Source organism: Microtus ochrogaster, chromosome 2, assembly GCF_000317375.1.
Source record: "Microtus ochrogaster isolate Prairie Vole_2 chromosome 2, MicOch1.0, whole genome shotgun sequence".
Taxonomy (NCBI): Eukaryota; Metazoa; Chordata; class Mammalia; order Rodentia; family Cricetidae; genus Microtus; species Microtus ochrogaster.
This window is the reverse complement of record NC_022010.1, coordinates 56,495,063-56,508,854: the sequence shown is the minus strand read 5'-3', so window position 1 is coordinate 56,508,854 and position 13,792 is coordinate 56,495,063. Positions and strand designations below refer to the sequence as shown.

Here is a 13,792-nt window from a genome sequence, read left to right as displayed (position 1 = left end):
TCTCCCTCCAACTTTCTCCATATTCCTCCACAACACATTGCTCTACAAACCTCATCTCTTCATTTTTTAAAATTAAATATTATTAATTCAAATTAATATTGCTGTTATGTGCATGGGGGTGGGACTGTCTACTGGGACACGGAATACCTACTAGTGGGAGTGCCCTCAAAAAGAATAATTCTTCCTCCCTAACAGCCATCAGCTACCTATGGTGTAAATATTAACATGGATTTAAGAGTGACATGTGCATTCAGACCATAGCAGATATTTATTTAGCATGTGATGAATGTCAAGATTTCTATATAATCCATAATTTTTAATAATTATAATGGTCTTATAGCATACTTAACATAATTTGATTCTTTTGAAAAGAAGAATAAATATAAATTTGGGGGCCAGACATGGTGACACATATCTTTAATACCAGCATTTAAGAAGCAGAGGTAGACAGATCTCTGTGGGTTAAAGGCTAGTGTGATCTACATAGAGAGTTTAGGCCAGCCAAGGCCACAGAGGGAGGCCCTGTCTTAAACAAACAAACAAAGAAGAAGAACAATAAAACACCCAGGATTGTGAATACTGTGATTCCCAAGCCTTATGAGCATCACTATGTAATGATGCCTTCTGCATTCTAAATCTGGAGCTGGGCTCTAGGGAGTACATGGGTAAAAACATGGGTTTTACACTCGGATAGTACTCCATCTTCCCTCAGCATAAACTCACAGTGATGTCTTCTTCCAGCTGTAGCTCCGTAAAAAGCAGATGTGTCCATTTCTCTGGACCCAGTTCAAGGGATGAATTTAAAACTTTCCTGTGTGCATATTAATAGACAATATTTAATGTAGCTTTTAACACATTAGAAAATTTATCATAGGGTTTTATATCAGAATTATTCCTGCAAAGCTACATAGACATTATGGAAATTATCTTTTCTTCTGGGATCTTTTCCAGAGGGGAAAATTGGGGTAAGATAAGTGAGCATTTAATTTTGAGAAGCAAATGCCTGCAACACTCCTCTGTATAACAAAAAGAAGCAAGGACCATAAAATTACATCTTGACAACGTTGTATAAAATAACCTAACTGATTAAAAATTAATACAAAAGCCAAAATTTTTGATCACTCAGTCTGTATCAGATTCTGTTGCTACCCTTCAAATAGCATAAGGAACACGACGTCCCCTAGCTAGTGTAGACTTGTCAGGAGAAGAGTCGGGCTGTAAAGCCCCCTGCTGTACAGCCACTCCTCCTGACTAGATGATTTTGAAGAATGACTCCAGCCTTGTAGACAAGTTCCCTCCTCCGCTGTTTCGCTCAAACACCAAGGCAGATGAGTGAGTCTCAAGAGCCCGAGCTCAGAGTAAAGGGATTTAGCAGCCGTGGGTGGCTGTGGGTGGATGCTGCTGCTGTGACTTCTAGAGAAACTCAACTTGTGAAGGTGGAAAACTCTCATTTAAGTCAGAATTCCTTCTGGTCTTGTGGATCCAGTGCAGGATCAGTTAGCAGAGACATCTACGCTCATGCCCTTCATACCTAAAGAGAAAGTGGAAGGATTGCTACCAAACACCCCCAAGAGACAGAAGCCTGTTGAAGAGGCAACAAGACTCCATTGGAGTCTTCCTTGTGTTGGTAGGCCCACGAACTTAATCAATTTCATGGTTCTCATTGGAACAGCAAGCACGAGACAGCCAGGAGACCTCTATAAGTCAATACTCATCTGGGTATTTTAATGTTTAGGCAAGCCTAGAAAGAGATGCCAGTGGGATGAATAAAAAGTTATTTAGTAGCCATAACATAAAGCTCACAGAGATGCTGGTTGTGTTGGCTGGAACGAAGATAAACCTATAACTTCAAAGATACAACAACAACAACAACAACAACAACAAAAAAACCCAACAAGTTCTATGTGACTTCTTAGTGAAGGTAGGAAAACCAAAACCAAAACAAACCAAAAACCCAACCAAACCAATCAACCAACCAACCAACCAACCAAACAAACAAACAAAAAGCCCCACAAAACCAAAGATGTTTATAAGGTCTAATTTAATTCTGAAATAGACCATCTTTTGGGAAGAGAGATCAGGATGAGTATGGTGTGTTCTACACATCGCTGACACTGGTATACGAATTTCAATCTCAATATCTGGACTTTGGAAGAAATAAGTAGGATATCCATTGGGATGTTTTTTTACTTGTCGTTTGTAAATTACATCAGGATTGTTGAGGCCATTAACTGGGTGCATTTGGGGGTGAGGAGCAAGCAGCTGAATGAGGCATTGTTCAGATTCCAGCTTCTGCACATAGTCCGTGGAGTGGTTGTCCTGACAACCACACTGAAGCGGGGAGTGTGGAGCAGTATGATGGCCATGAACTTGTTGGCAATGCCAACTACAAGGCTGAGCAGGGCTTGACTCCTCACTGATAGTGCTGTTATTCTCCAGGCTAGTATCTACCCCAGAGCACACATCTACAATCTCCTAGAGGAATAATTTTATTCATTTTCTCGACCTTTCTCTGTGCCCAGCATATTTGCATTCATGTTTCATTCCATTCTTTGTGCCGTAACTATTTTTATTCTCCATCATTTTTTCATGTTCTTAGTAATTTCCTGTCATTCCCTTTTAATACTATGACCTTTTCATGATTTCCAAAATCAATACTTTTTAATGCGGAAGATATCTTTCTTTGCCAAGGATGAAGCCAGTTCAGCTCCTGCTGTGAGCCAGTAGTCTTATGTAGCTCACGAGAGCGATGGCTTTCTGTGAGATTGTTGCTTCCTTTGGATCAGTCTGGGCCTCCAGCTGTTTGTCTGGTTAAGCCTGTGAGTCAGAGTGGTTGTGAATCTGTCTGTCACAATGCCTGTCACTTGATCTTAGCCAGCAGGTAGATAAAAAGAACCCCAGTGCACCTTAATCCAATCACATGAGCCGACCAAGTTGGGCACTTCTACAAAACAATTTAAAGAGAAACACAGAGCACTGTAGCAGGACAATTAAACCAGAACCAAAGGGCTACTAGCTCGACACACTTTCATTTTGCCTTTCTCCAAGGATTAATATGGCTAACCATGGATGATGCCTTCTGAAGCAGCAAGATTCCCATGGGGACAGTGACAATCCAGTAAACACCAATGATGGCTCGCTAACCATCAGAAACAAAGAATCCAGAGTTTCAGAGGAAGCATGGCCCTGCTCACACCTCCATGTCAGATTTCCGTCCTCAAGTCCTGTGGGCCAGTAGGGCTCTGCGGTGGCTTTTTCAATCTCTCAGTGTGCGGTGGTGATGCTGTGGAAGTTTAGAGATGGTGGTGCACTCTGAGTGCCAAGAATGCCAGTCTTGACCTCCATCTTCTTCACTTCTCAGGGTGTGTTTGTAGTGAAACTCGGGGAACTAGGTGCTACCTTCATCTTCTACCATATGTTTATTGTTTCTTGGGAAAGTAATGCATGCCCCAAGCAGAGATTCCTTCCATTGTGATGAACATAGTGGGACAGCAGCATCCACCTGCACTATGCTGTGGCATGCTCCCATGAGACTTAAGGGGCAAAAAGAAGCAACACAAATGAGCTGATGCTAATCTGCTTTCTAAGCCCAACTCTTGTGTCTTTTGCCAGCACCTATGAAACAGTAAGAGGCTCATTTATTAAAGTGTAAATAGAGTAAAACCAAATCCCAGACTCAACAAAATTCTGTCAAGTCTCTCTTTCCTTGCCCCCCTTCAATGCTATTGTATGGAAGACATTAAGAGAAAGCCTTGCCTTGAAGGAAATGAAGCGTTGTTGGATATTGAAGAGGACATGACAATCTGTAAACAAGACAATGTCAGAGATTCCATAGAGTACTGCTTGATGAATTATCATAACAGATGTCTCAAACAACAGGATGCACCATAGAGCTTTGGAAGCAGGAAAAACAAGAGATTATTGTAGGCTGGGTTGCAGAAATTTGCAGGAGTGCTACAAGCAGAATGTAGAGCATGGTTAAAACATGGAAAGCAGAGTGGGCCAGATGCACAAGGCCAGGAGGGAGGGCTGCTGATGCTGTCCTCCTCTGTGGTCCAGGCTAATCTTCACATTTTTGGGATTGGACATATTGCCTCGGGAGGTAATCAGCAGCCTACATGCCTTTCCCTCCTCTGAGAGCTATTTTAGGACAGTGATATATTTTATCATTAAAAATATTTGACATTTGTCACTGAACGCCATGCAATAAATGTATAAGCAGATGGATGGATGCGTGTATTGACAGTAAAGACTAAAAATGCATGATTTCATGAATCTATTAGTGTTGGTGGCAGAAGGACACAGATAGGGGCTTTGTTGTCACCCTAAGAGAGATCTTGAGCAGCAGGCTGGGGGAACAGATAAGAAGGACTTCTGTTTGTGAAGGAATAATGTGACCCTGGAGTCATTTTTAAAAGCTTAATTTTTCAGTATTGAGTACACCACCACAGGGGTCAGTTTCAGCGTGGGTGGGGCCTAGAAGAGGAAATCCAGTTAAAGAGACAGGGAAGTCCAGATCAAAGAGGCTTTGCTTTTTAAATCAGATCCATGGGATATGACACAAAGCATTAAGATCACAGTCCTCATAAGAAGGAAAAGGAAGCCAGCAGTTTATTACAGAACATTACGGATGACCTGAGTAACCTTGAGACTTCCACCCCTGTCCCGGGGGCTCAGCAGTGAGTGCAGATCAGATGGCAGCTCTCTGTGTGTGCATTTATCATAACAGGGGGGAGTGGAGCTTGAGAAGCAGAAAAGCTCTTCTCAGCTGCTGAAAAGCTGGCCTCTCCTGCAGTTGGGCAAAGATGGATGAGTCACCTCCCACTGCTGGGAGCCTCCATGCCAAGATCTCAGAACCTTTCTTGTGCTAGATGAACGACTTGGTGCTGTCTCTGAGTCTTCACCATGCAGTAGCTTTGGTGGGGAAAGTAGAAACACTTACAAGGTTTTCACAGATCAAATTTACATTGAGGTTAAGTTTCTGTTCTCTGTGACCACTGCTGACTCCAGTGGAGAAATATTTCTTCTTGGATTCTGGTCACTGTGTGCTGTCTGCTTGACTGGCAGGTACTGCCTCCCTCAGTACAGGGCCTTTGCTGCTGACAAGGACCGTCTTTCAAGCTGCTTCTGATGGGAACACTAGCCTGCATTTGATCCTTGCATTGTCTTTGGTGATGTGTTCTGGAATTTAAGGGAGTCTGCCAGAACTTTAACAGTAAAAACGAGGTCAAAGATTGCTTGCTCTCAAGATGCCTGCAAGCTTGTCTGCCTCACAGCCCAGCTTCCTTCACTTCTCTTCAGCTCTGTGGCTGTCTAGTGTATTTCACTCCCAGAGATGAGCATTTCCTCACCAACATTTTAGAATGAGAAAATTTGAACTTTGCCTTGAAAGAACTTCACAGCATCAATAAATCTATTCACACTTAGATTTTTATCCTTAGCATGTAGCCACCCACGCTTGTTTCATCATATCCCTGTTCACTCAAACGGGATTATATTTTGCTTCTTTGTTTATTTTTAATGTTTGGTTTTTTGAGGCAGGGTTTCACTGCCTTGCCCTGGCTGTGCTAGAACTCTCTCTATAGACCAAGCTTGCCTGGAATTCACAGAGATCTACCTGTCTCTGCTTCCTGAGTGCTGGAATTAAAGGCATGTGCCACCACTGCCCGGCCGAGGTTATATTTTAATTACAACATTTTCCTCTTCCCTTTCCTTCCTCCCAACTCCAAAGCCTACTCTGTGGCCCCATTTCTGCTCTCCTTCAAATTCATGGTCTTTCCCTTTTTAAATCAATTATTTTTGTATGCATCTATGTATTTGTATATTCCTAAATATAACCTGTGAGCCCATAAAGTGTTACTTTAAGTATGTGTACTTAAGGGCTGACCATTTGGCTCTGGAAGACCAATGGGTGTGCTCTTCCCTGGGGAGGACCACTTTGCCTAACTCTATTCAGGTGCCTGCTCCTGAGTAAACGATCCCAGAGTATTAGGACTGGGAGTGTTTTGTTGATGTACCTGTTGGGACTGGATTTTATTTTAACACCTTCTTTCTCTATACTTTGAAATTATCTTTTGCAAAAATATTATATAATCCAATGGACCAGTAATGTCTGTAGAAAATGGGAAAAAATTATTCAGCTTTGTATATATTACCACATTAGTAAGAGTAAAATTAACAAAATAAATATTTCTCACAAAATATTACATGTAAAAGCATAATACCTCACTGTTCCATCCTTGCATAACTGTAGTGAAGTTTTAATCCAATTAACCCTGAGTGGTCACATGGAAGATAGAAATGAAATCATTTAAATTCCATTTTCTTGTCTCTGTAGTCCCTATGACTACAATTGTTCCGAATCTTCTGTTTTGGTGTGGGACTGTGCAATCCTTCAGGAGTAGACAGAGACAAGCACCCAGCCCCATGTGAGTGTGAGTTGAAATGATTCCAGCAGTTGAAGAACTTATCCTTGATCTGGGCTTGGTGGTGTATACTTGTACATAAGCTTTGGTTACATAAGGAAGGAGGGAAGAAAGATAGAGAGAAGGAAAGGAAGGAGGGGAGGAGGAGAGGAAGGAAGAGAAGAGGAAGGAGGGAAGAAAACTTTAAGTGAACATGTGTCACAGACTTCTTGTTAAATACAACTGAGCATTCTGCAAATTAACTTCAACATTCACTCATCATTTATTAAAGCTTGAATATTAATGTAATCACTTGATATTTAGACACAAATTATGAAAACTCAATTGTGATAGCAATTAATTTAGATTAAATTAATCAAAAAATTTCCAGGATGGGAAGTTTTTTATCATTGACTGTTGGTGGAGCGATGATTGAAAAGCAGCCGTGGGGGGGGTCATATAGTTTTTACATCTGGCACTTACAACGCAGCATCTTATTATCTGGCTGCTACTTCTCCCTCTTGGGCATGTCAAAGAGGAAGGACGGTGTATTCATTACTTTCATATTGCTGTGATATTGTGATATTCATATTGCTGAAGTATTGGTGTGATAAAACACCAAAACCAACAGTGTTTTGTGAAGAAGATATACAGTTTATTTTAGTTTACAGCTCCAGAGGAAGGGTCCATAAAGGCAGGAAAGGCATGGCAGCCTTTGTGGCTAGAGAAGGAAAACAAGCAATCACACCTACAACCCCAAACCTGAAGCAGAGTGAGCAAAGGGGAAGCCAGGCAAGGCTATAAACTTTCAAAGTTCATCCCCAGTGACATATTTCCTCCAGTAAGACTCTAACTCCTAAAGGTTCCATATCTCCTCAAACAGGGACCAAGTGTTCAAATCCATGTGCCTATGGGAGAACACTTCTCATTAAACCACCACTGCAAGCATGAACTCATTTCAGGCTACAAAGACTGGTTTTATTGGGCACCACTGCAACAAGGGAAAGAGACCAGAATAGAAATGAGCTCAACTGCACCATAGGAAAGACAGTGGAGCTGTTAGAGCCAATGAGTAGAGTGCGGATCAAGAAGATAGAAAATGCTTAAGAGAATTCATCAACAGGAGAGGGAATCCTGGAGGACCAACCTAAGAGGATTCCTGCTCAAGGCAGCCCGAGGCTTACAGAAGCTTAGAGAATGAATGTGGCTAAATATCAAGAGTCATCCTACATCAAGCGTGTGAGGATTTCCACAGAATCACCTTAGCAAGTCTGTTTCCATGACTGAGCTAGATGAGTGATGGACAGGGTCCAAGAACAAAGTCTAGTTAAAAAGAGAGCTCAGGAGAGTCTGACTAAACTTGGGTCAGAGATAAAGTCTTCACTAGGGACCATTGCTGGGGTCCACTGCTAGGGACCTTTATTTAGGGATCACTGCTTAGTGTGGATATTTTGCCTATATTAATAGAATATGAGTTTATTCTAGAAAAAAAGTAGAACAATCAGAAAGAACCTAATTAAAGGTTTACATTTTAAAAGGCCTAATTTAAAACCTTCTAGTGCCTTTAAATTATAAAGCCTAAAGCCTCCCCATGATGCCCAGATGGGGCTCTCGGAGAAAGATGTGTTAGCTTTTGTGAGTTTCCTCAGCAACAAGAGGAATTCTGACCTTGCCTTCCAGCATTGCTCTTTCCATCCTCAGATCTAATCCAGATTGTTATGAAAGAGATGGCTATAGGGGATTTACATCAGAAAGGCTCCTAGGTTTTCATAGAATCCAAAACAATGGGGAGAGATGGGAGAAAGGCTGCTAGGTAGAAGATTTCGAAGGGTGGGAGAGCTGAGGGCAGGGTGGAGAGGGTTCCTTCAGGAGCACGCAGATATGTTAACCAGGCAGAAAGTTCATGGCTTTTTTTTTTTTACTTTCTTTGGAAACAAGGATATGTAGTTGAGGATATCCTCACACTTTGCTCCTCCAGTTTCTCTCTCCCAAGACTCCATCCAGTTAAATTACGTGATTTTTCTGTTGTATAATCAGTAAAGACTTCTTAGCATAAATAGACTAAATCTCCCTCCGATGGTTGGAGCCAAGAGGTTGATCTTATAGATTTAGAAAGGCAAACAACAGCAGGATGACAACTCTGAAATCACTGTTAAGATGAGGACACATAGAGGACAAAAGGAAAAGGTCTATTCTGTTAATCTCAATCTTAATGACGTGTATCAATGTATTTGGACTGTTGGATTGAGCTCCTGGTAGGTAACTGAGCCTTTGGTTCATTATAGACTTACATTCAGAAACCGTCCATTGTGGGTGAAATGCTGAGCGCTCGGTTCCTTTAACTTTACAGTGAAGCAAGGAGGCAGCTTCAGTTTCCGAACTGGACCCAGGGAGGTAAGCTGACTCCATTCCTCTGTAAGCTAGCTGGGCACAGTGACCGTCTCTCAGTTCTTCTTGAGCGAGCATGTGCAGAAGTGAGTGAACACTGGCTGGCCTGCAGACGTCTCTACGTGGTCACACACAGATGCCTGAAAATGGACAAAGAAAATGGTGATGCTTCTTGCAAATCCTCAGACCTGAAAGTAAGTGCAGAGTGGGAAGCCCCTGCTTATTCTGCTTGAACACTGTGTACTGTTGACCCTGTTGGTGAAATGCATTCATGTCCCTGTAAAAATGAAGAGAACAAAAAAATAAATACTTAATTTTTTACAGTATTTAATAGATTTTGTGACTGTGAGCTTGTTTTGAAAGACTGTAGTTGGTAATTGATTAGTGCCTGTTTTTAGAAAACCCCAAGGAAAGCATACTGATCTCGATGTAAATTCCACTTTAAACTTTAATCAGTAGCACTGAGACTGCCTCTACTGTGTTCTGGTACTTAAAGGTCCAGCTCGAGTCTGGGTATTCTACATGTGTTGGCATTGCTGCTTTTTTCTTTTACTCCTTTGGAGTTATGCTATGCTTGAAAGTGGTTTATTTTCTTTCCAAAAGAACAAACTCGCCCCTTCAAGAAGCCACATGAAATGAAGTCTGTCCAGTTCAGTTTCACCAGGAGAGACACAAGCAGCATTTCATTCCAAGGGTTGACAAGGATGTTTGGCAAAAAGAATGAGGGCGTCATGAATAATGCAAAGTGTACTTGGCCCCTTATTCTCCCATGAATTGGCAGGATTAAAGACGGGAAGGCATGGCACGCTGAAGGAAAGAGAAAGGAGACAGTGAGAAGATGAGAAAACTCTACCACAGCTGTTGGGAGCTCATCTCTTCCTCATTACCAGCCCCCCCCCCCCGTTGCTTCCTTTAAGAGAATGTGTGTTTAAAAGTTCTTTCATCACTGGAGTTTAGTTACCCTGACGTGTATAAATCTCTTTGTCTAAGAAGCTAAACTCTCATATGCATTATTAAAGAATTCACAGAATCAGATGACAGGAGGGAAAGGAGAAAATAAAGGAGGAGGAAGGGTAGAGTTAAATAATGTATTTTTCCTCCTTTCAAGCCATAGAATGCACATAAACCGGCAATTTCACCAGCCAATGAGTCATCTGCTTCATTCATTGCTTTTCTTTAAGATTATTCTTTTATTTATGATGTCACCGATCAGTTTAGTAGCTGTCTGTGACAAAGCAATTGTGTTGGCGTCCCTTTCTCCGGGCCTACACAAATCACCACACCTCTTTAGGCTTTCTCCCTAGTCCAGCAGTCAGAAAGTTACGATGAGGAAATCAATGTATTTCTGTGAGAAACCTACTGTGTTCTTATTTTCAATCTTGCCAGGAGACAGAAGTACTAAGAGACAAGAGAAAAGCAGGATAACACACACATTTAAAAGTCATAAAAACATCTGGGCATGTTAATACATTCATGTAATCCCAACACCTAGGACACAGACAGAAGAATTATTAATTCAAGGGCAGCCTGATCTACATGGTGAGATCTTGTCTAATAAAGCAAATGCCCCCAAGCCCAGTCCCTTCTGAATCTCAAATTAAAAACTAAGACCTCAAAAAAAAATTCATAAAGAAGGCTGTGCCAACCCAAGCATCGGGACACCATCCTCATTTCCCAACCTCAGATCCCTTTGTCTCTTTGCCTCCATGTGATAGGACCTCTGCTCCTTGGCTTCATTCAATAGGGTTGCAGAGGACTTGGGAGGTTGCCTCTATGGTTGGCACGATGTCTAGTTCCTCCTTTTCTTTATGTATGAGTGAGTGTGCATGTGCGTGGTCAGAGGATAACTCTCAGAAATCTTCTTTCCTTCTATGGCTGTAGGTTTAGCGCAGTGGTTTTCAACCTGTGGGTCCTGATCCCTCTGGGGTCCAGTGACCCTTTCATGGGGTCACCTAAGATCATCGGAAAACACAGATACTTATATTACCATCCCTAACAGTGGCAAAATTACAGTTATGAAGCAGCAAGGGAAATAACTTTATGATGCTGGGGGTGTCCATCCCAGCACGAGGAACAGAATTAAAGGGTGGTGGCTTTAGGAAGGTTGAGAACCACTGGCCTGGAGGAGTCAGACTTAGGTCACCAGGTTTGGTAGCAAGCACCTTTACTCACTTAGCTATTTTGCCAGGCCTAATGTCTAGATTTTCTGAGCTCCATTTTGTAACTGATCAAAACCACTTACTGCACTCACACAGGTTTGACCGATAGGCCTTTTGGCACCAATGTCTTCTGCATGAGTCCTTCCAAGCTTGAGATGACTTCTAATCGATGATTTGTCTTTTCTTTGAAAGATATCCAACATCTCCATTCAGGTGGTCAGCACCCCGGGGAAGCTTCCCGGGAGAAGGCTGCCTCGAAAACCCATTGGCAAACCCAGGTCCCGCAAGCAACCCAAGAAGAAAGTTGCCCTTTGGAATGTTCAAAACAAGATCATTCTCTTCACGGTATTTTTGTTTATCCTGGCAGTCACAGCTTGGACACTTCTGTGGCTCTATATCAGTAAGTTAAAATTTAAATTCCTTTGGGGGCAGGATGAGTGCTACCTAAATCAGCAGGCCTAGGCCATCTCTGGGTACTTCCATAGAATTCCCTTCTTTCCCAGACAGACACAGTGCTTCCAAGGAAGGATTTGAGATGCAAATAGGAAAGCCACCATAACTGTCTGTCATTTCTTCTTTATCGCCATCTCTTCCTTCCCATGAGTGGACAAAAGGAGGAGGGATGTCGGATGGGAAAGAAGCTGTGGAGGATGCCCAGATGTGGAGGATGGGAAGGGAGTTGACTCACTCATAAATGCAATGCATTTGTAGCTCTTAAAAAATGAATGGAACACTAAGCTGTTTCACTTCCTTGTTCCACCCACAGTCTGTTACTAGGCAACCTTAAATTTCCGGCTCCCAGAGCCCCCTTTCATATAAACATCTTTGTCTCCCAGTTCTGTTTTTTCCCCCCGTAACTATGCTTTTGTCAATCTGATTGATCCTTTGGGGGCAGAAAGAGTCTAGACAACTAGACTCTTTCCTACGGAGTACTTACTGATTCATCCTGGTAACCATAGCACTGGTTGACTTGCATTGGCATTCCCTTGTGTGTAATACATTTGATATAAAGTACACTTAATTACACAGAGGTGAAAGACACATTCCTGTGGTCTCAGTCCCTGCTTTCTGATAAGAGGCTTCTGACATTCTTATAACTTCCTAAATGATAGGAGATGGGCTGTCTTTTGTTGTCATATTTCATCACTGTCTAGTTCTTCATTGCTAATACAGAACTTCTAAGAATATTGCTTTTTTTTTTTTTTGGTTTTCTCATAATGATAAGATGATTGGTACCTGAAGGTGCCCAGAAAGACAGAGGATTCATGGCATTGCCATGCTGTATCTTTCAATTCTAGGCCATATTGGAAAGAGGAGAGAAGCTAGAGATTAAATTCAATCACAAATGGCTAACAATTTAATCAATCAGGCTTTCATAAGAGGACCTCCATAAAAACACCTACAAATCAGGGTCTGAACATTTCTATATGGGTGAATTTGGTGGGAGCCACTGAGTTCTAGCCTCAGGGGGAGAGGAACTTCTTGGCTCCGGCTTGTCTAGGCTTCACCTAGATGAAGTGGTCCATCTAATTGTTCATTTGTGTTCTTTATACTATCATATGTAATATGCCACAAATAATGAACAAATAATAATGAAATGTCTTAACTACGATAACAAGTTATCACAACTGAGAGGGTTATGGAGGAACTCCTGATTTGCAGAAGCAGCATAGATTGCTTAGGGGTACACAACTTCTAATTGGTATCTGCCGTCAAAACATTATTATGTGAAAAAGGTAGGAACTGTATAGTTGGTTAAGTTACACGGAGTCATTGGATACTCATTGCTATCCGCAGAGAATTGGAGAGTTGCTTGATGCAGAGACAAAACCTACACATCTGGTGTCAAAAATGTTATGAGTTGAGAAACACGTTGCCTGTATCTGTTGTCAAGGATATCAAAGTGTGATTGGAAGGCAAGACAATTCTTAGAAAAGATTTCATGAATGTTCTTGAACAGTTTGGGTCACTCACTTATCCTTATAAATTGATCCTCAATAATTTGGCATATTCCAAGTACTCAGGCAATCTTCAGAATGCTTACTGATGCATTTTCTACTTTTGAAAAGCCCACAAATTGGTGTTCAAGAAAGGATATGGGTTATGTTTTCATTCAGAAGTGATTATTTTGTAATTATTGCAGAGGGGCACTCAATGGGCCTAGAGAATGGGCCTCCAGAATGGTCTCCTGAAAGTTCATTGGATATATTGTGGGTGTGCCAAGGTGGGCTGACTTCTGTGATAGGCATGGAATGGACTGGTAAGTCAGACACCATTTCTGAGTCCAAGGACATTATCGACTGATGGGGCAAGTTAAGGCAATGGGCAATAAAGACAACACACTTCATATGAACATAGACTTTCCTGGCATTTCAACTTACATATTTGCAAAATCCTATTATTAAAATTTTAGAAAGACATACAAAAGTAGCCTATTTATATAAAAAAAGAGAGGGTCATTTCATGGAAACAGAACAGCAGTAGGAAAAAAGAATTTTGAATAAGAATTATTCAATAGAACACAGGTTATTTTTGACATATACAATTTGGTCATAGAAGGTGGTCATGAGACTTGAGATAGAGAGTTAATCAGGGAAAGCATCAAGGGTCTTCTGCTCTGGGCCAAGCTAAAAGTATTAAGTAAATATAATTGGATTCAATGCTAAACCGATCATTTTTGCATTACTGCTATTCTGCCCCTTGATTGTTTAAAAAAAAATAATATGGGGGCTGGAGAGATGGCTCAGAGGTTAAGAGCACTGACTGCTCTTTCAAAGGTCCTGAGTTCAATTCCCAGCAACCACATGGTGGCTCACAACCATCTGTAATGATGTCTGGTGC

The 13,792-nt window shown here is 41.6% G+C and overlaps 1 protein-coding gene across 1 annotated transcript in view; it reads left to right on the top strand.

The window, feature by feature from the left end:
* Positions 1–8,794: 8,794 nt before the first annotated feature.
* The window catches only part of Tmprss7 (transmembrane serine protease 7), a 38,819-nt gene continuing 33,821 nt past the window's right edge, over positions 8,795–13,792 (top strand). The window contains exons 1-2 of the mRNA XM_005345030.3: positions 8,795–8,986; positions 11,144–11,355. Of these exons, the coding sequence (XP_005345087.1) occupies positions 8,939–8,986; positions 11,144–11,355 (260 nt within the window). The 5' untranslated portion in view covers positions 8,795–8,938. The remainder of the gene's footprint in view (positions 8,987–11,143; positions 11,356–13,792) is intronic.